General features: G+C 46.9%; 2 protein-coding genes across 2 annotated transcripts; both read left to right on the top strand.

Annotated features, from left to right (window-relative positions):
* The first annotated feature begins 65 nt into the window (after positions 1-65).
* Positions 66-9,069, top strand: LOC104299485 (killer cell lectin-like receptor subfamily F member 1). Its single transcript, XM_054167603.1, has 5 exons — positions 66-390; positions 5,958-6,089; positions 6,741-6,892; positions 7,610-7,725; positions 8,857-9,069. The coding sequence occupies exons 1-5, from the start codon at positions 66-68 to the stop codon at positions 8,984-8,986; spliced, it is 855 nt and encodes a 284-aa protein (XP_054023578.1). The 3' UTR covers positions 8,987-9,069.
* A 2,637-nt stretch (positions 9,070-11,706) lies between these two features.
* On the top strand, positions 11,707-21,125 carry LOC104299486 (C-type lectin domain containing 7A). Its single transcript, XM_009899650.2, has 7 exons — positions 11,707-11,788; positions 13,895-13,972; positions 14,891-14,989; positions 16,377-16,517; positions 18,661-18,812; positions 19,999-20,111; positions 20,954-21,125. The coding sequence occupies exons 1-7, from the start codon at positions 11,707-11,709 to the stop codon at positions 21,084-21,086; spliced, it is 798 nt and encodes a 265-aa protein (XP_009897952.2). The 3' UTR covers positions 21,087-21,125.

Raw genomic sequence — 21,125 nt, 5'->3', positions numbered from 1 at the left:
TAACGGCGAGCCGAACCGAGCCACCCCGAAGCCGCCGCTGCCGCGGTCCCCAGCCCGCTCTCACCATGACGCGGCCGCCGCGTTGCCTAGGCGCCCGGCCCCTCCTCTGCCCCGCGGCCCCGCCGCCCGTGGCGTCACCGCCCGCGCTCCCGCGGCCCCGCCGCCCGCGCTCCCGCTGCGTCACCGCCCGCGCTCCCGCTGCGTCACCGCCCGCGCTCCCGCTGCGTCACCGCTCGCGCGGGAAGGCCGCGCCTCCCTTTACGGCTTTGTCGACAAGTGACGCCGCCGGGCTTTACGGCGTGGTGTGGGGCTGGGGAGATGTAGACTTTCCTCTTTTTCCCGGGGGCCGAGCCGAGAGGAGAGGGGGTCGTGTGCCAGTTCAGTGTGTGGGTGCGTGCTGGAGGCACAGTGCAGGGCGACGAGCACCGGCTCGCCTAAATGATGCGGCCGCCGGCCCCGCCTGGCTTGCTCGAGGCCAGCCAGATCCCGCAGAGCGCCGCCTGGCCGCTGTGCTGGCCCTAGTTAAGCCGGATGTCCACCAGCATTCCCAGGTCCTTTTCTGCCGAGCAGCTTTCCAGACACTCCGCCTTTTGTGTTGGATGGGGCTGTTGTGACCCAAGTGCAGGAACCTCATACAGTTGGTGCCAGCCCATGATCCCTCTGCAGAGCCTGTACCTTGGGGCCGATCAGTGCAAACTTACTGAGGGTGCACTCAATCCCCTCATCCACAGCATTGATAAAGATACTAAACAAGACTGAGCCTTGAGCAACACGGCTTGTGACCAGCTGCCAATTGCATTTAACTGTTCACCACAAGTCTCTGGGCTTAGCCAGCCAGCCAGTTTTTAACCCAGCAAAGAATACAGCCCTTCAAGCTGTGAGCCACCAACTTCTCTAGCAGAATGTTGTGGGAAAGGGCATCAAAGACTTTACTAAAGTCCAGGAAGACAACATCCACAGCCTTTCCTTCATCTTCTCAGCAGATAATGTGGTTATAAGAAAGAAATCAGGTTCATCAAGCAGGCCCTATGCTGGCTGGGCCTGATTCCCTGGCTAGCCTGCATATACCATGAGTGCTCCCAGGATCAACCACTCCATAATCTTTCCCAGTACCAGTGCCAGGCTGACAGGCCTCCTCTGGCCCTTCTCATAGATGGGCATCAGCTCAGGGGGCTGACTAACCTGAAGATAACTGGTCTGGCTAATAACTGGAACAAAAAAAGGCATTAAGTACCTCAGCCTTCTCATTCTTGCTGGCAATATTCTCCCCTGCACCCAATAAAGTTTGGAAATTCTCCCTGTCTCTCTTTCATTAATGTATTTGTAATATGCATTTCCTGAGTTCCTTCTTGAACTGAGGGGCCCTGAACTGGACACTATTCCCAATACAGCCTCACCACGGCCAAGTAGACGGGGAGGAGAGCCTCTCTCCACCTACTCACCACACGCCTTGTAATACGCCCCAGGCTGCCATTGGCCTCTTTGGCCACATTGCTGACTCAGTATCATCTATTACCGGGACCCCCGGGTCTCTGCTCTCAGTCACCAGCCTATAGTGGTCCATGAGGTTGTTCTTTCCCAGATGCAAGACTTTACACTTGTCCCTGTTGGATTTCATCCAATTTCTCCCCACACAGCTCTCCTCTCTTATTGTAAGAGAATCTCTTTATCCTCTGCAGCTGTGAGTCACTCACCAACTGGCAGTGGAGTGGAGCTAGAGGAGTCCCTGATCAGCAGGTTGGTGCACAATGGATTCGGGCTTGGCCCACTTCTCTTTGTAGGGAATGGCAAAATAATCTGGGTAAAGCTCCATGGCTGTCCCATCTGGGTCACCAAAATGTCCCAGATCTGGATTCTGTACTCAGTGTGCAAAAGCCAATCCACACACAGAGTGAAGACATTTAGTTTATTCCAGTTCTGTGCATGAAAACAGTGCTGGGTGATAATTCCCCAAAGGATTTCTTTTAGTATTGCTATTAATCTGCTATTTGTGGTTTCTTTCTCTCAGTGTCTTGTGTACAGTGCCCATGCCACATCCTCTTGCTATTCACAGACCTTTTAACACCTCTGCCCTGTGCTACAAACTGAGCAACATCTTTTCAGATTTCCACTTATTCTCCTCTAATATCACTTCTTCTCCTCTAATACCAAAACAAGAGGATCACTGGGTGCCAGGTGTTCTCTTTTCCTTTTGCCATTCTGGATGATTTCTTAAAGGACAGGACACACCAGCATATAGAAATCATCCCTTTTCTGCTCTTTTCTTAAGATCAGCATTAACTGTAACAAAGCATTGTAACTTGTACCAATCACAGACCACCTTTCTCCTTCTTTAATTTATATAAAGACCACCATTGATTACTAGACAATCAAATTTTCCTTTGTCACAACCCTGCTTGGGGGTCCACCAATTCATTTCCAGTGCTATATCCTAAAGGAAATTTCTTGAAGACATCACCCTTAGGTTGTCTTGCACCCATCTTAGCCCTCACTCCTAATCCAACTTTAACTTCACCAAAGTCACAGAGAGGAACCAAGTTCCAGTAAACAGACCAAGTTTCAGTAAACCACTCTGGGGGCTCAAAGCCTTTTTTTCAAGTAGGACACTAACCCACAATATTTTGGGGACTCCAGCCCATTTTCTAGTGGTACTCCAACCCACTCCTTAAGGAACAAAACACTGGTGACAGGGGAAAAAAATCCAATAACAAACCCCAGCAAAACTAACAACACAAAACACTGGGGACATGAACCCCTTGGGAACCCAACCCCCTTGGGAACCCTTAATAACCTAACCCTGCTGGGCTGTTGCCTTTGTATTATGGGAGGCAACCAAAAATCCCATATTTGAAATGAATGCCTTTATCTTACCAGTGGGCTTGCTCTGAGCTCTTCAGGCAAAGCATCAGAGGTTCTCCCCAAGAATTCCTTGGTGCCAGCTGAAGGTCCTACCATGCCAGGATCCATTGAGGTTCAGAAGCAGGGTCCCACCTGGAGTTCCAAAAATGATACTGTAAAATTCAGTTATTAAAGAAAACTCTCTGAGACTTTAATCTGAAGTTCTCAGGGAGCAGGCAGCCTTTATTTCAGCTGGGACACACACAGGGATAGCTCTGCCTTGTTATTACAGGCACCAAGCTTATATACCCTTGTTACACACAGATGGACCAAATGATGACTTCTGCTTCCCACCCACATGTGCACTCCGAGTTTCTTGAGGTCTTATGTGAAGGTTTCTGGTGGTCTTCAGGGGTGTCCTTTAGTTGAACTCCCACAGGGGCACATGAGCAGTATCAGCTCTCTCACCTCACTTGTTTATCTTCACAACAAAGTCCCAACCGATTCCCAACCATGCAGCTCCAGGCTCCCTTCTTACCTGTCCCCTGCCTGACCACTCAAAGCCACCAAAACCAAAGTAAAACTCCCCTGCCTGCCTGTCCCCCCCCACCAAGTCAAGTACACAAAACAACCATAAACCCAGAACTTTTTACATCAACTGGAAGCAACCCTAAAATGTAAAAAACCAACTTTTCTGTGGCCTGGTGCATCAAACCAAGCCGGGGAAATGGGCTTGAGGGGCTCAAACCTGTTCTCTCATGTGCGGGAGGAGAGTGTGTGAGCATTGAAAGACTGCATTTGAAGGCTGTGATACTGCCTTGGAAGAGATGCAGTGCCAAAAGTATTTGGAGTTCTTCAGAGAAAAACACAAGAAGTGTAAAAGGAGAGGGGGAAAAAAAGTTCCCATGTCTGTGCAGTTATTAAAAGTTCCCTCTCAGCGCCCAGCTACTGCATGCTTTCAGTTCAAAGCACAAGTGACCGCTCGCTGCCCCCTTCCTGTTTGTCACACTCGTTTGAAGCATGATGTGGTTTGACACTGAAAATCAGTCTTCAGGAGGAAAAGGTGATAAAAAGACCTTGAGATGGAGAACGAAGAGGGCTACACAGAACTTCATTTCAAAGGAAGGAAGAGAGGCTCCAATGCTGGTGAGCACATAAGCACTTATACTATGCCTTCAGACTTCCTCTGTGAATAACAAATCTCTCCAGCTATTTTCACTTGTATTTGAGTTATCTTTAAAAAATATATAACTCCAAATCTGCCAAAAATTGTAGTTGGTGCTACTAAAACTGCCAATGGTATGTGGTAGTATACAGAGAAATGTGATGGCTGGTAGATAAAACACAGTACTAAGCGCCACCAGGTCTGGAGCACTGGTGCTGGCAGTGTCAATAGGAAACGGGGACCAGGAGACAGAGGCACATCAGGAAAGCATGAGGCAGTACCTGGCAGCAAGTTTAGCAGTGGTCTCAACTCTGTACCATTTACATTTTTCCTGGAGTTTGGTTGAGCTTTTCTGGCTTGGCTTTGTTTAAACTTGACAGGCAGGAGGCAACCAGAAGGGGAAAACGGATCTGTGGCAAAGCATGTGGCAAAGCGACAGTGGTGGATTCTCTGTCTGAAAGAGATCTAGAGAATCTGGTGTCTGGTTTCTCTCATGCTGTGTTTGTAAACCCCTCTTCTTTCTTGCAGAACTTCCCTCTGCTGCTTCAGGCTTGCGGTATTTCGCTGCTCTGTCTGGACTTCTGAATGTTGTGTTTCTGGGAGCTGGGATCCTGTTGATTCAGCAATGTGAGTGACCAAGTGCAATGTTTTGCTTTAAATCCCTGTGCATTTGGTGGGTACCAATGCTTCAGTTTTGCAAACAAACTCTTTTGGTAAGGTGGCAAGGCCACTGGTGTTTCTGCTGTTGTGTTCCTGGTGAAGAGAGGCCCTGGCACTTCAGGGCTGTGGAAAGTCAGCAGCTTTCAGAGGACCATTGCATGTGTGGGCTGTATGAAGAGGGCTGGAGGCTTTCTCACTTTTAAGTTCCCCAGTCGAGAGTCCCTCCTATTCCTTCCCAAAACTGAACCTCCAAGGTTTCTAGGCAAAGAAACCATCCATCCATTTGGAAAATCTCTTCTGGTAATGAAATAGATCTCACTCCAGGCATACAGTACAACTGGAACCCCTGCCGTCTCCTCCTCCCCTCATCCTCATAGTCAGCCTTCAACTCCTGATGCCCTGCTTTGCTTACCTTAAGCCTCAGATAGTCCTCCCTAGCACGTACAATGGGAATGTGAGCTGGACTTCAGGGCTAGGTAAGAGAGAAGCCTGGGAAATGGTACATAGTTGGAAAAGACCTCTCTAAATAGAAATAAGAATTTGTGCCTCTAAGTTTATGAAAGTGGCCTTCACCTGTCCACAGAATTTGTGCATAAGCACTGGATCCCTGCCAGGATTGATGACCTGCATGCAGAGCTATCCAGCAGTGATCTGTGCCATTATCTCTGAGCATCTTAAGGCAGAGATCAGGGAAATGGTTGCAGTTGTCTTAGTTAAGCAAGTGGAACAAACTTTTAGGTTGCCATCAGCTAGCACTTGAATTCTGATCAAGGAGCCCCAAGTTTCCTCCTTTAGAAAATCTTGCCCTGGTAGTCTCAATGTGAAGCCTGCTTCTAGGCATCAAAATCACTTTGCACATCAGAGTCAGTTGAGAACACAGGAGAAAATGAGAATTCAGGAGCACTTCTCAGGATAAATATCCTTCAGAGTCACCTGTTCTCCCTTTCTCTGGATGTGAGCACTGCCCTCTGACATCAGCCCATTCTTTTCTGAAATAAGCTCAATACAAATTTCAGGGCACAGCCACATTAATTGAGAGAGAATTGTTGCATGTCATGTTGTCAGAAGCATGATGTTAACATACTCTGCACCATCTTTATGAAGTCAGCCACCTCTTGTATTTGTTCACTTCGTATGATTTGGATACAAAGCTCTCCACCTGCCATTTACAGGAGAGCTGGAAGGACACATCCACAATCTGAGTTTTCACTGAGTTTCCATTCTCAGACACTGTGGGGTTTCTATACAGTTCATTTGTCAGCTTTACATTAAAGCATTGGAGATTTTTCTCCAGGTAACTTGCTATCAAGTGACACGGGGAAGTGCAGAGAAGATCTGTCTGGAAGTGGCAGTGTCTTTGAGGAAGATCTTCATGAAAACAGCTTCCTGACTACTCTAAAAGAAAGCTTATGTGTGTATACAAATGGTAAGGAAACAAAGTCTTGCTTGGAGCAGCATAAATGGTTTGAAGCTCTAGAGAAGATTGATATAAAGACCTGCACAAAGGAATTGAGCTTTAGATACCAGAACAGCCACATTTATACTGCTATAGATATATAAAGTAATTTATTTTAGCAGCCTTCCAGTACCTGAAGGGGGCCAACAAGAAAGCTGGAAAGGGACTTTTTCCAAGGGCTTATAGTGGTAGGATGAGAGGGAATAGATTGAAGCTTGAGGAGGGCAGACTGAAACTGGAGATTAGGAAAAAATTCCTCACAGTGAGGGTGGTGAGACACAGGAACAGATTGCCCAGGGAGGTTGTGGATGTCCCCTCCCTGGAGGTGTTCAAGGCCAGGCTGGATGAGGCCTTGAGCAACCTGGGGTAGTGGAAAGTGTCCCTGCCCATGGCAGAGGGGTTGGAACTGGATGATCTTTAAGGTTCCTTCCAACCTAATCCATTTAATGAATCCATGAATCTATGAATCATGACAACTTCTGCTCTGCTTATGGTTTAAACCTTCTTTACTCTTGTATTGTAAAGCGGCAGGAAAATCAGGAGGAAATAATAATCAGATGCAAAAAAACCCAAACCAAACCCAAAAGTGACAAAAATGCCTTCACCTTGATCTCTTCACAGACTCCAGGTGTGAAGTCTGCCCTGCTGGCTGGCAGCTGCATTATGGGAGATGTTATTTCTTCTCAGGAACTCGTGACATCTGGGAGAACAGCAGAAGGGATTGCTCAGGAAAAAAATCTGAGCTCCTGATTATAGAAGATGAGGCTGAAATGGTAAGCTTCAAGGCACCCTGTGCTTGAAGTAATCTTTTAACTTGCACCTTGTGAATTCACATGTCCAAGGATAGCTTTCCAAGTATTTTTAGAAGCCATTTCTAAACCTGATGCGCTCATAAAAGGCATCACCTCTGGAAAGTGCTCTGATGATTGGCTTCTCCCTGTTAAGAAACCCCATTCTGTTTTAATATCTTTATGAATGATTTGGATGAGGGCATCGAGGGCACCATCCTCAAGTTTGCAGATGACACTAAATTGAGTGGCACTGTTGATCTGCTGGAGGGTAGGAAGGCTCTGCAGAGAGATCTGCACAGGTTCAATCCATGGGCTGAGGTCAACAGAATGAGGATTAACAAGGCCAGGTGCTGGGTCCTGCAGGTCACAACCACCCGAAGCAACACTAAAGGCTTGGGGCAGAGTGGCTGGAAGGCAGCCTGGAGGAAAAGGATCTGGGGGTGCTGGTGGACAGAGGAACGTGAGCCAGCAGTGTGCCCAGGTGGCCAAAAAGGCCAAAGGCATCCTGGCTTAGATCAAAACCAGTGTGTCCAGCAGGAGTAGAGCACTAATGGTGTTCCTGTACTCAGCCCTGGTGAGGCCTCAGCTTGAGTGCTGGGTTCTGTTCTGGGTGCCACCGGACAGGAAAGACACTGAGGAGCTGGAGGGTGTCCAGAGAAGAGCATTACTGTGATAGTTCAAAGACATACCTCTCTCTAGGATTTCATAAACAAACTGAATAATAAAGACATTGGCTTTGTTTGGACTGGATTAAGCTTTGATGAGAAGGAAGGCAGATGGGTATGGCTCAACGATCCCAAACATCCAGGGCACAGGTAGGTTCATTATGGAATGAATCTGTGTTGGCTTGTGTGACATGTTCTCCACTCACTGTGCCCAGTCTGTTCAGCCTTTAGATTGTGAGGTAGTAGTAGTAAGATACCTGGGCCCATACTCCAGTTAGGCAGCTCAGCCTAATCCGATTTGTGTTCAGTAGAGAATTCATAGCCATAGAACAGTTTTGTTTGGAAAGGACCTTGAAGATCTTCTAATTCTGACCCCTCTGCCATGGGCAGGGACACCTCCCACTAGCCCAAGTTGCTCAAGGCCTCATCCAACCTGGCCTTGAACCTGGAGGGGTCATCCCTCCAACGAGGCTGAGGAGAGTCCTCAAGCACAAGCCTTATGAGGAGAGGCTGAAGGAGCTGGGATTGTTTAGCCTGGAGAAGAGGAGGCTCAGGGGAGACCTTATTGCTGTCTACAACTACCTGAAGGTTGTAGGCAGGAGGGAGTTGGTCTCTTCTCCCAGGCAACCAGCACCAGAACAAGAGGACACAGTCTCAAGCTGCACCAGGGGAGGTTTAGGCTCAAGGTGAGGAGAAAGTTCTTCACAGAGAGAGTTGTTAGCCATTGGAGTGGGCTGCCCAGGGAGGTGGTGGAGTCACCATCCCTGGAGGTGTTCAAGAGGGGATTGGACGTGGCACTTGGTGCCATGGTCTAGTAGTCATGAGGTCTTGGGTGACAGGTTGGACTTGATGATCTTTGAGGTCTTTTCCAACCTTCTTGGTTCTATGATTCTGTTCTGTGATCCATGACCTCCCTGGGTAAACTGTTCCGGTGCCTCCCCACCCTCACTGTAAAGAATTTGTTCCTAGTATCTATTAAAAAAATAAAGTTGATCAAATTATGCAGTTGAAAAGTGAATCTCTTTCAAAGCTTTTGGAAAAGAAGCTGATTTGGTTAGGAGGTGTGCCTATGCTGTGTAAGTATTTTACTTTGAAGTAGGGAAATGGAGAAAGGGTGAAGCTTAGTAATGAAAAAAAACCTCCCTGTAGGTCAGAGAATCAAAAGAATGACAGCATAAGAACAAAGGAAATAAAACTACAAAAAATAAAAGCCAGTCTTTGTATATGCAAGGAAAGTTATTTCAGTGATCCTCATAGCTGTGTGTTGTTTGGCTCTTGCAGTTTCACAGTAAGAGGAAGGAAGAAAGAAGAGAAATGTGGTGCCTATAAGTTGACAAAAATGTATGCTGACAACTGCCACTCCTTGTACAAGTGGATCTGCAAGAAGAGGGCAGTCCTTCTGGGTACCTAAGATCACAGAACCACAGAACACATTTGGGTGGTGGAGACCTCAAAGATCATCCAGTCCAACCCTCAACCCAGCACTGAAGGGTCAACACTTAACATTGAAAGGGAACAAGGTCTTCACAACCCCTGGGGGCTTTGTGCCACTTTACTGTGTGTAAGATACCCAGAGTACCTCAACCCTGCTGTCCATGTTGCTGACAAAGATGTTAAACAGCACTGGTCCCAGTACCGACCCCTGAGGGGCACCACTTGTCACTGGTCTCCAGTGATTGACTGAGCTTTGCTTTTTGTAGCAGCTGAACTCTTCCTGTTTCATAAATAAACACAGGTGGTTGTGATGGTGTGTGCACAAGCATCCTGATCACTGTTTCTAGTGGGAGGCATGTATATCCTCACTGAGAGAGCCGAGGTTACCCTTGCTTGGGGATCTGAGCACCTTGCAATTGATTCATTTTTCCCCCCATTGTTCTTAGATGAATGTGATGGACTTGATTTTAACTTCAACCATGAGACCTGACTGGGGGGAAAATAATAAATAAATAAACAGTATTGTGCCTTTTCCATGACAAATATACATCTGCAACAATAAGAAGAAAGTAAAACCAGCAAAACCAAATTGCATCAGTCCACCCACAAGCTGTAGCAGACACTCAAGAGGCATTCTCTTGATAAATCATGGTTATACCTGCATTAGCATCTAACTTAAAAAGCAATTTCATACACAGGTCTTTTGTTTAAAGGATCTGCTTTAGGGCCCAAAAGTTCTGTTGCTACAGTGTAAGTTAGCACAAAACAAACCTTATCAGCATCCAGCTAACAGCATCCACCTCTGCATGCTGATCACTTTGTCGCTGATGACAGAGCACCAATACTTTAGACAGACTGCCTGTAACTTGTCCCTGAGAGGCACTTCTGAGTAATCTGTTCCATGACTATCAAAGGCTCTTTTTTTTTTTCCCCTAAACCTCTCTTTTTCCTGCTCTTACACTGTTACTAACGTTTAACGTAAGAAGGAGAATGATCACTACAGGAAAACTGCAAAACCAAAGTTGCTTTTCATATTTATCTACAGTTTTTTAAGTCCCATTGAGTGTAACAGAAAAAGCAAATTGGATCTATCATGGAATTGAATCATAGAAAGGTTTGGGGTGGAAGGGACCTCCAAAGGTCATCTAGTCCAACCCCACTTCAGTCAGTGGGAACATCCTCCACTAGATGAGCTTGCTCAGAGCCTTGTCCATCCCAGCCTTGAATATCTCCAGGGATAGAGACTCAACTCCCTCCCTGGGCAACCTGTTGCAGTGTTCCACCACCCTCATGGTACAGAACTTATTCCTGACATCCAATCTAAATCTGCTCTGCTCTCATTTCAAACCATTGCCCCTTGTCCTATCACTGCAAACAGTCCATCCTGTAGCCCCTTTCAGGTACTGGAAAGCTGCTATAAGCTCTTCCCAGAGCCTTCTCCTCTTCAGCTTGAACATCCTCAGCTCCCTAGCCTGTCCTCATAGCAGAACAGAAGCATTCCTTTCAGCTGATCTGTGTAGGTTTGTGGGGCTTGTCTGTGTCAAACCTTTATGGAGTTTTCTAAGTGGGAAGAAAGCACAAAACCAGGAGTGCATCTCTGAGCAGGAAATATCAGGAATGTGAATACCCAGGGCTTTGTGTCTGTGTGTTCTGAAAAGTATTTTTAGGTTTTAGAAGGGCTTTAAGTTTCAGTTCAGATCTGTGGGGCTTTTGGGTGTTTGTTTCCAAAACAGAAGACAAAAACACTGCCACCAAAATAACTTGCAGCATGAACTAGGAATTAAAGGCAATTCAGGCTTTCTTCCTGTGGAGTTGCTGTCTCAAACAACAGATAGCTCAAGCCCTTGTAACTACTGCTACAGGGAAGTGCTGAAGCATTCTTTTAAAAGGCATTGATCATATTACTTTACTATCAGGGTGGTGGAACACTGGAACAGGTTTCCCATGGGAGTGGTAGAGGCCCCATCCGTGGTGATATTCAAGATCAGGCTAGACAAGGCTCTGAGCAAGCTGCTCTAGTGGAGAATGCCTCTGCTGACTGCAGGGGGGTTGGACTAGATGACCTTTGGAGGTCCCTTCTGACCCAAACCTTTCTATGGTATTACTTTATCTGGAGTTAAGTTTAAGGCATCAGCAATGTAATGTAAATTCAGTTGTTAGACCATGATAGTAATTAGTGGATGGAGCAGGTTAGAATTGTGAGTTATATTTTTATAGCTCAAACTGTGGTTGCAGTTGCATTAGTCCCACACCACCTTATATTGGTATATATCCTGTTTACCTTCCTTTTTGGTGAAGAAGATCATGCACATGGGCATAATATATCCACAACACAGACTGTACTGCAGTAGCAGCAAAACTTTTGTTCCACTTTTCACTATTCCTTAGCAACTTTGCTCTGCTTTGGCCAACGAGAAATGGTTTATATTAATAAAAATACTATTTTTTTTTCCCCTTTCCCCCCCCCCCCCCCCTTCTGTATTCTGAAGGGTAAGAGATCACACAAGAGAGTCACAATGGTGGCTGAAAATAGTCTTTGAAGCTGTATTGAAATAAGTAACTTCCTTCCTTTTTTCATCTGTTGCTCAGCCTTCCTCATGGGCATAGCACAGCATATGTACACTTCTGGAGGCAGGCAAAGCTCATACAGGTTGCAACCACTGCAATAAGCCAGCTCTGCCCATAAGCCAGGCACCAATGGCAGGTGATATCACATATGCAGATGTGGCAATACTACCAAGGGAAAGACAGCACATTCCTTCTGGGACATCAGCTCCAGGTAAAACCTCTCCTTAGCCCTCGGTCACGCACTGTTTTCTCGCTGTTTTTCTCTCTCTTGTGTTTTAAAAACTGTCACTGGATAAGACCAGAATAGTGCTATAAAATGCTGCACACAGAAGTCACAGAAAGACTGAAAACTTGCACATGGTGACAGGGATCATCACGGGATACAAATCAGCAGAGCTACTCCTCAGCCAGTATCACCGTGGGGTACTATCTCCATCCTGATTGCCTGCTTTAAGTAACAGACTGAGAAACAAACTTTGCTCTTTCTGAATAAGGTGCATAATCTTTTTCTTTTTTAAATATGAATCTCACCTATGGGGACAGGCTGTGAGAGTTGGGGCTCTTCAGCCTGAAGAAAAGTCTCTGAGGAGACCTCCGAGCAGCCTTCCAGTACCTGAGGCAGGTCTACAAGAAAGCCGGGAAGGGACTTTTTACAAGGACTTGTACCAAGAGGACAAGAGGGAATGGATTGAGGCTTGAGGAGGGCAGATTGAGACTGGAGATTAGGAAGACATTCTTTCCAGTGAGGGTGGTGACACTGGAACAGGTTGCCCAGGTGAGGTCATGGATGCCCCCTCCCTGGAGGTGTTCAAGGCCAGGCTGGATGAGACCTTGAGCAGCCTGGCGTCCCTGCCCATGGCAGGGGGGTTGGAACTGGATGATCTTTCTGGTCCCTTCCAACCCAAACCATTCCATGAATCTATGAAATATGGTGAAAATCCTATTAGAGTATGCTCCATAAAATGACAATCAAGTCCAAAAATCAGATCAGTGTATTTTCTGATGTCTCCATAGAAGAGGAGCAGTAAATTAACTAGTAAATCAGAATACTAGTGGCATTGAAGGAAGCACTGTTACTGCTAAAATCATCCTGCTCTTCCTCTTTAATTTTCCAGTAGGGATTTTCCCAGGGCCACATTTTCAATCTGTGATCACTTCATGTATTTACAATAAAAGACAAAGATTTAAGGCAATATTCAGGGTAAGGAGATGATTTAAACTATGTGTATTTTTATATAGAAATACAATTTCCACTACTTGTAAAAATACTAACAATTAGTTAAGTTTAGAAAGCATTTTGTCAAAATTCTCTATCACAGCTAACATGAATGGCAGCTTCTCACTATGAGCAAACAGGGAGTACCTGTGGTTGGAGTTAGATGGTATTTCCATGCTTTCAAGGTTGGTTAGTAATTAATGTATTTAATTAAGGAAACAACATTGTTTAATAAGCACTTTTACGAGATGTTCTGCTTCAGTGTAGATCAATAGTGATGAGGGTGCTGTGAATCACAGAATCATAGAATGGATTGAGTTTGAAGGGACCTTAGGGATCACCTAGTTCTATCCCCCCTGCCATGGGCAGGGATATCTCCCACCTTTGCGCACAGTCCCTCTGCAGCCTTCTTGTAGCCCCCTTTGGGTACTGGAAGGCTGCTATTAGGTCTGCCTGAAGCCTTTTCTCCAGGCTGAACAACCCCAGCTCTCTCAGTCTGTCCTCGTAGCAGAGGTGCTCCAACCCCCTGACCACTTTTATGGCCTCCTCTGGACCCTTTCCATCAGGTCTGTGTCCTTCCTGTGTTGAGGACTCCAGAGCTGGACACAGCACTGCAGGTGAGGTCTCAGCAGAGCAGAGAGGCAGAATCACCTCTCTGCCTGCTGGCCATGCTGGTTTTGATGCAGCCCAGGACTGCTGCAGAAGTATCTCTGAGCTGCAGTTTCCCCTTTGTCATCTCCCTGCTCCACAAAGTGGTCACCACTCTGACACCCTTAAAGCCCCTATGATGCTTCCTCATGTGACACCAAATGAGGTGTTTTGTGTGGATAGAACCCAGGTCTTACCTGTCCTTCAGTCAGTCTGCCTGCCTGCTGGTCCAGCCACACGTGACCCAAGTAGTTCAAGCAAAGGTTCTGGAGGAGGCTTTTAGTTACTTCCTGAGAGCAGCAGGAAAATTTAAGTCATCATCTTCTCAGTTGATTCTCACAGAGAAAATAGCTGAAACACAGGCCCTTCGTTATACAGATTTGTCTCCTTTGTTGTTTCTCCACTTCATGGCTTGCACAATCACACATGTCAGCATGTCCCTGCTCCTTACAGGAAACACCATCACTTACGCTGAGCTGCCTGTGAAGCCAAAACCCAAAGGAAGCAGCAAATCAGACACTTCCACTTCTGGTACTGTGCTCTTTTCTTTAATTGTTGGTTGCCAGTTATAGATCACAGAATCACAGCCTTACAGAATGGTAGGGGTTGGAAGGGACCTTCTGAGACCATCCAGTCCAACCCTCCTGCCAGAGCAGGATCATCTAGTCTAGGTCACACAGGAACACATCCAGATGGGCCTGGAACCTCTCCAGAGAAGGAGACTCCTCAACCTCTCTGGGCAGCCTGCTCCAGGGCTCTGGCACCTTCACAGGGAAAATCTTTCTCCTTCTGTTCACATGGAACCTCCTCTCCTCCAGCTTGCACCCATTGCTCTTTGTCCTGTCATTGGACATCCCTGAGCAGTGGAAATGGCACCTTGACCCCAAATGTCCTCAGTCCATCCTCTTCCTGAGTGCTTCACTCTCAGGATCTAATGCACACCAGAGAGATGCTTGCTCAGATGTTCCTCACTGGGCTATGGTGTCATTAGGAGATGTTTTGCTTTTTCCCTGCATTCAGCTAAGCTAGCTTTCAGCCCCAGGGCAGGCACCTGAACACAGGAGAGGGAGACCAGAGAGGAGCAACCTACCACAGACCATCCCTGATGTGTTCTCTGAATTGCTTTGCTGGGCTTTGCAGGTGTGGGTGGGTAGGTGAATGGAAGCAACACTCGAGGAGCCCAAAGGAGAGAAATGGAATGGTTAGTGGCATCATTGATTGACAATCACTTGCTTTTTCTGGCAACATGACCTTTTGATTTCAGTTTCAGTTATGCAAAGTGGTTGCAAATTTTTGATAAGTGAAATGTCCCCACATCCTTCACACAGCAGACTGACTTCAGCAGATGGTTTCTTTGTTGTTTCCACATAAGAAATGGATATTCATAAAGCAGTGTTGATTTCAACAGGACAAAGACCTTAATCTGCTCTTCCTCCTGCCTCCCTCCAGGCTGCCAACATGGGCGCTCGGTCTGGTTCTACATGGCAATGGTCCTGGGAGTCCTTGTGCTCATCCTGCTAAGCATCACAGTGATGCTAGCCAAGCCATGTGAGTAGATCCTACCTCCCCCTCCATCTCTTTGTTGCAGGTGTGACTGAACTTCACAAGCAGAGTGATGCTGAGAGAAAAATTCCCTTAGTGTTGCAGTAAAGGTGTCAAGTCATACAGGGAACTAAATGGAGCATCCCAAAGGGAGAAACTATCACCTGTCATGTGTATAATGAACATGTAGTGCAGATGGAGGGGAGCTGCTGCAGTCTGCTATGTACTCAGTGATGGTGAAAGGCTGTAGAAGCAGATTTCATACCATCACAGGACTGCAGAATTGTTTTGGATGGAAAAGACCTTTAAGATCATTCAATCCAACCATCCTCTAACTCTACCAACTCTAGTGCTAAACCATGTCCCTTGGCACCACATCTTGGCCTCTTTGAAACACCTCTAGGCTTGGGGATTCAACCACCTCCATGAGGAACCTGTTCCAGTGTTTGAGAACCCTTTCAGTGAAGAATTTTCTTCTAATAGCCAACCTAACCCTTCCCTGGTGCAACTTTCATTACATTTGGCTTTACTGCCTTACAAAATCCAAGTTGCACACATGATGATATTTTGAGGCCATTTCACTTCATTACTTTGTAGATGCAAACAAACAAAAGTCACGCTTCAGCTAAATGAATTGAATCAAAGCTCCCTGGTATTGGTGCTATCATAATCCACAGCCATTCTGTGACTCTATGAATTCTATACACCAGTTATGCAAGAACTGCTCCCAAGAAGATATTCATTTCCTAAGAGAAAACGGTCTTGAAACACTCCAGAAAAAACAACCAACCCTCCCTAAGACCTCACCAAAATATTTTGTATTATTTATACATTTGACTATGAACAATGAAAAGCCTATTTTCTTTTTCTGTCCTCTCCACCTTATTCAGCATCTGTGCCCTTTGCCAGCCCCTTACAGTCATGGTATGATCATAGATCATAGAATGGCTTAGGTTGGAAGGGGCCTTGGAGATCACCTAGTTCCAAGCCTCCAGCCATGGTCAGGGAGACATCCTACTGGACCAGGTTGCTCAAGGCCTCATCCAACCTGGCCTGGAACACCATCAGGGAGGGAGCATCCACAACTTCCCTAGGCAACCTGTTCCAGTGTCTCACCACCCTCACTTTAAAGAGGAAGCAATGAAGTAGTTCAGGATTCTGTTCCACACAGAGGGCTGCTGGTTTCAGTGGAGCATCTGGGTGACTCTTCCCCCACCCTGAGGTTTAAGTGTCCTGTGCACCCAACATTTCTTCTGCAAAGGATATTATGCTCATAACTGTGTCTACCCTCCTAATGTACACACAGACATCCTCACATTCACAGTGTAACACTGGACAGAAAGACTGCATTTCCCTCTTGTTAACCATAATCTCTTTTTTGTTGTTGTTCAAGTTTTAAAGGGCAGATCGGGAAAATCAGAAAGTTTGTCCCAGTATGGTGTAAACAGCAGTGGCAACCCCATTTCCTCTGAGAAGGCTGACTCAGTGGTTCTTCTGAAATGGCTCATGGAGGAACTGTGTGAAGATGGACAGGGTGAGGAAAGTCAGCCCTCTCACAGCAGATGTGGGGGAGGTGTTGTGTGCACACTTCTGTTGTCTCTGTTCCCATTTCTATGACACCCTGCAGTTTATGGGAACTCACTGCTAGAATCATAGAATTGTAGGGGTTGGAAGGGACCTCTGGAGATCCAACCCAAAGCAGGATCACCTAGGGCAAGTCACACGGGAACACACCCAGGCAGGTTTGGAATGTCTCCAGAGAAGGAGACTCCGCAACCTCTGTGGGCAGCCTGCTCCAGGGCTCTGGCACCCCCACAGTGGAAGTTTCTCCTTATGTCCACATGGAATTTCACAGGACACCACTGAAAAGAGCCTGGGTCCTTCTTCTTGGCACACATCCTTCAGATTATTTGCAAACATTAGTAAGCTCCCCTCTCAGTGTTCTCCAGACTACAGAGGAGACAGAACTCAAGCCGAGTATGGGGTGCACCCCATTTGCTCCTGTGATGACCATCATGGAGTAGTTTGAACCCAGACAGTCTGAATAAACCCACCCTGTATCACAGTGCTCTGAATCACTGAATTCAAACAGGAACAGCAAGGCAACAATGAACTGTGGTAATGGTTGCAATAAGCAGTGTGAGCAATCTGGCAGTGTAGGCCTAGAGCCTGACATGGTGGTAGGCCGTGTCCAGCACGTCAGGCTCTAGGCCTACACTGCCAGATTGCTCACACTGCGTATTGCAACCATTACCACAATGAACTGTGGTCATTTTCTCAGCAGCAGCAGAACTTTTAAGATGCTCTTGGGTTTTTAAATACCATGACTCATCAACATCCAAGAGACTGGATGCCAGAGGGCATGGTGTTCCTGCAGAGCAGTGATGACAGGATCTAAACCAACAGTTTAATGACAATAATTTCCCTTCTCCTTTGGTGTAAACAGTTTATAGTACTTTACACTTCTTTTCTGCCAGGCCCTGCTGTCAGCAATGCCATATAAAGCAGCTCATCCCTTTGCCCTAGGGAACACTTTTTAGACAATAATTGTTCACAAAGAGTGGGAGGGAATCTAGCTCTTCATTTTTGTCCCCCCCAAGGATCAGGGAAGGGAAGGCCCTCCTTTTATTGTGGATCTCTTGTTTTGGGGGAAATGCTAATGGTTTTCTATGGGCTGAGACCAATGACATTACTTTAAACCTTAAAGGAAGCCAAACAGACAATGTAAGGGAGCAGCTCCTCCCAGATGCTCTGAGTGAAATGGGAAGTAGACCTGGGAAGAGCACTGCTTCCCTTACGTCACACAGGACCTTCTCCAGCACCACAGGCATAGTTAGGATGTCATGGGTGCCTGTGATTTCCAGTCACATCATGTGTCAAATTCACACACTCCACAGCATAGAATCATAGAGTCATAGACCGTTAAGATCATCAGGTCTGAACAACACCCTGGAGATCATCAGGTCCAACCATCAAGCCCACGCTACCAAGTTCACCACTAAACCATATCGCTAAGCGCCACATCTAAATGACCTCTAAACACCTCCAGGGACGGTGACTCCCCCACCTCCCTAGGCAGCCTGTTCCAATGCCTGACCACTCTTGCAGGGAAATTTTTTTCCTCGTGTTCGGCCTAAACTTCCCCTGGAGCAGCTTGAGGCTGCTCCTTCTTGTTCTATCACTTACTACCTGTGAGAAGAGACTGGCACCTACCTCTCTCTATTGTCCTTTCAGGTAGTTGTAGAGGATGATGAGGCTCATTGCCTGGGCCCTCCATCAGCTTAGTTGTTCTTCTTTGCACCCACTCCAGCACCACATTGCTCCAGCATGTCACATTGCAGTGTCTGCTCACAAGGACTGCATGTGAGAGGACCAAATGCCTCTTTGAGTTCCTCTATGTCCTCCTGGTGCTCTTCACTGAGGAGGCTCACAAGGAGGCAGAGAGCCTGGTGATGTGCAGTGGGAATGCAAAAGTCCACAGCACCATGACAGGGGAGTTGGCAGCTGAGAAGTGACACTGGAGCCTTCAAACCTCCCTTCACACGCAGTAAACCCATGCTTGGGACTGGAGACTGGCTACTTATGGACCAGCCAGTCAAGCACATGGACATAAAATGCTAAAAGGAAACTCGAACAAGTCAGGGTATGAGCTAATGGTTCCCTCTTTCCACCCACAGAAACAACATGTGAGCTGTGTCCACCTGGGTGGCAGCTACACAGAGGGAGATGTTACTACTTCTCTGAGGAGGCTGTGAGCTGGGATGACAGCCAGAGAAACTGTTTGGCCAGGAAATCCCAGCTTCTTGTCTTTGAAGATGAAACTGAGATGGTGAGACATGCATCAGCCCTAAAACTCTGCAACAGGCATCTGCCTTAGTCAAACACGGCCCAGATATCAGGTGTACCTGCAGGCAAGAGCAGAGCATCTGACTCTCCACAGAGAGGAGCTTGTTTTGAGAGTGGCAACAGAATAGAGCTGAAGAGAAGCACCAAAGATGCAATTGTGAAAGCTAGAGTAGTTTTACTGAGAGGAGGAAATCCTGGAAGCTTCCCAACCATTCCCAGTACTTTGCTTTGGGGAGAGAAGTCTGATTGAACCACTAAATGGAAATTCAAACAGCAAAACCTCCTCCTCATTTTCCTTTGGGATAATGAATAGCAAGGAATCACCAAATAGCTCTTCTAAGAAGCTCACAATTCCCTGAGAAACAGCTCTTTTATCTTAAAGAGCAGGCTTTGCAGCCTGGTTCATTGGGGTGAGGAGCACCACTGAGGGTTTTTCAACAGCTGACAGGAAGCAACACAGCCAGAGTGTTGGCCTGAACAGAAACTCTGGCTGGTCACAGGCACATGGACCAGTGTAATGGGCTGCTTTACCATGGCTGGATCCCTGCCCTGGCTCCCCATGAGAGGGAATATATAGAATCATGGACTCATAGAGTTATAGACTCACACAATCAAGGACTCATTAAGATTGGAAAAGACCTTTAAGATCATTGAGTCCAACTGTAACCCAACTACCATGACCACTGAAACCATATCATGAAGTACTAAATCTAAGCTTCTTGAACACCTCCAGGGATAGTGACTCCACCACCTCCCTGGGCAGCCTGTTCCAACCCCTCACCCCTCACAGTAAAGAAGTTTCTCCCAATGTCCAACCTAAACCACCCCTGGCACAACCCAAACCCATTTCCTCTTGTCCTGTCACTGGTTACCTGGGAGAAGAGACCAACACCAGCCTCACTCCACCCTCCTTTCTGGTAGGTGTAAAGAGTTCTCCCCTCAGCCTTCTCTTCACCAGACTAAACAACCTCAGCTCCCTCATACCCCTCTTGTATGATGCTCTCCAAACCCCTCACCAGCCTCGCTGTTCTTCTCTGGACATGCTCCAGGACCCCAGTGTCTTTCCCATCCTGTGGCACCCACAAAACCTGTTCAAGAGACAGGGCTGTGACCTGAGCACAGGAGAAAAATCTCTGCTTTTGGGTAACATGCTTCTACTTGTTCCACAGGAATTTATAGACAAGAAAGAGAAAGATACCAAATACATCTGGATTGGGTTGAAGAAGCAGGACATGAAAACACAACAGAGTTCAGTTGCAGATCCCAGAGCAAAAGGGAAAAGGTGATAATTTGATGGGGGTTGGAGGGAGGAGGTCTCTTTGGCAATTCAGATGGATGGAACCCTGCGCAGAAATACAACTCTGAATCCAAGCTCATTTGCCAAAGCACAGATTTAGTCTTGCAGCCCCAGGCACCTATTTCATGGCCAGTTCCAGCATAACTGCTCCCGATGGGCACCTTTGGAAACAGATTTGTTTACTGCCTGCAAGAGTAACCACACTCAAGTTCATGTCTGTGCTAATGCAGAGGGACAGCAACACACACTGCTCCCACTGAAAGCAGCCAACAAATCCTCTCACTTTACACACCATGTGTTGACTTCCTCCCCTGAATGTGACACCTGCACATCTATGCAGCTGAAGCATCCTTCCCCTCGCTCTTACCACACTGTAGTTCAGCATTTTGGCTGCATGTGGAGGTTTTCTGCTCCAAATGGCTCTTCTGAGAAGCTCACCATTCCCTGAGAAACAGCTCTTTCCCCTTAAAGAGCAGGCTTTGCAGCCTGGTTCATTGGGGTGAGAAGCATCACTGAGGGGGTTTTGACAGCTGACAGGAAGCAGCCAGAGTGCCAGCCTGAATGGAAACTCTGTGGCTGGTCACAGGCACAGGGCCACTGTAATGGGCTGCTTTACCATGGTAACTTTGATACTTCTGACCATCCACCCCTCAGCAGCCAGCAGCCTCTGCTGCAAGCACTCATCCCACCTATGCATGGCTGCTGTAGCTTCAGTGGGTTACTGAATGGGCATCACCCAAACACCTCACAAGGATATGATCAACAGTTTTGTCTGGCACTGAATTTAAAGCTGACAACTCACTGCATCCCTTTTGTTCTCTCACCAGCATAGCTGAACACAGAGAAGAGGCTGAGAAGAACTGTGCTGTTTACAGAAGAAAAGACATGATCCAAGCAGATAACTGCCAGACTCTGAAGAAGTGGATCTGCAAGAAGAATGCAACTTTGTTGGTGCTCTGAGCCAAACTGTCAAACAACAGACAGAGCTTTCTGTCAGAA

Source organism: Dryobates pubescens, chromosome 15 (assembly GCF_014839835.1).
Source record: "Dryobates pubescens isolate bDryPub1 chromosome 15, bDryPub1.pri, whole genome shotgun sequence".
Lineage (NCBI taxonomy): Eukaryota > Metazoa > Chordata > Aves > Piciformes > Picidae > Dryobates > Dryobates pubescens.
Note: the sequence above shows the minus strand (reverse complement) of the source record. Positions and strands in the feature narration are given on the sequence as shown.

Coding starts and splice junctions, on each gene's coding strand:
- LOC104299485 (XM_054167603.1), top strand. CDS start 66: ATGACGCGGCCGCCGCGTTGCCTAGGCGCCCGGCCCCTCCTCTGCCCC. Junction 391..5,957: donor TGTGCCAGTTCAGTGTGTGG/GTGCGTGCTGGA, acceptor ATTTTTCTCCAG/GTAACTTGCTATCAAGTGAC. Junction 6,893..7,609: donor TAGAAGATGAGGCTGAAATG/GTAAGCTTCAAG, acceptor ACCTCTCTCTAG/GATTTCATAAACAAACTGAA.
- LOC104299486 (XM_009899650.2), top strand. CDS start 11,707: ATGGCAGGTGATATCACATATGCAGATGTGGCAATACTACCAAGGGAA. Junction 13,973..14,890: donor ATCAGACACTTCCACTTCTG/GTACTGTGCTCT, acceptor GCCTCCCTCCAG/GCTGCCAACATGGGCGCTCG. Junction 14,990..16,376: donor AGTGATGCTAGCCAAGCCAT/GTGAGTAGATCC, acceptor TTGTTGTTCAAG/TTTTAAAGGGCAGATCGGGA.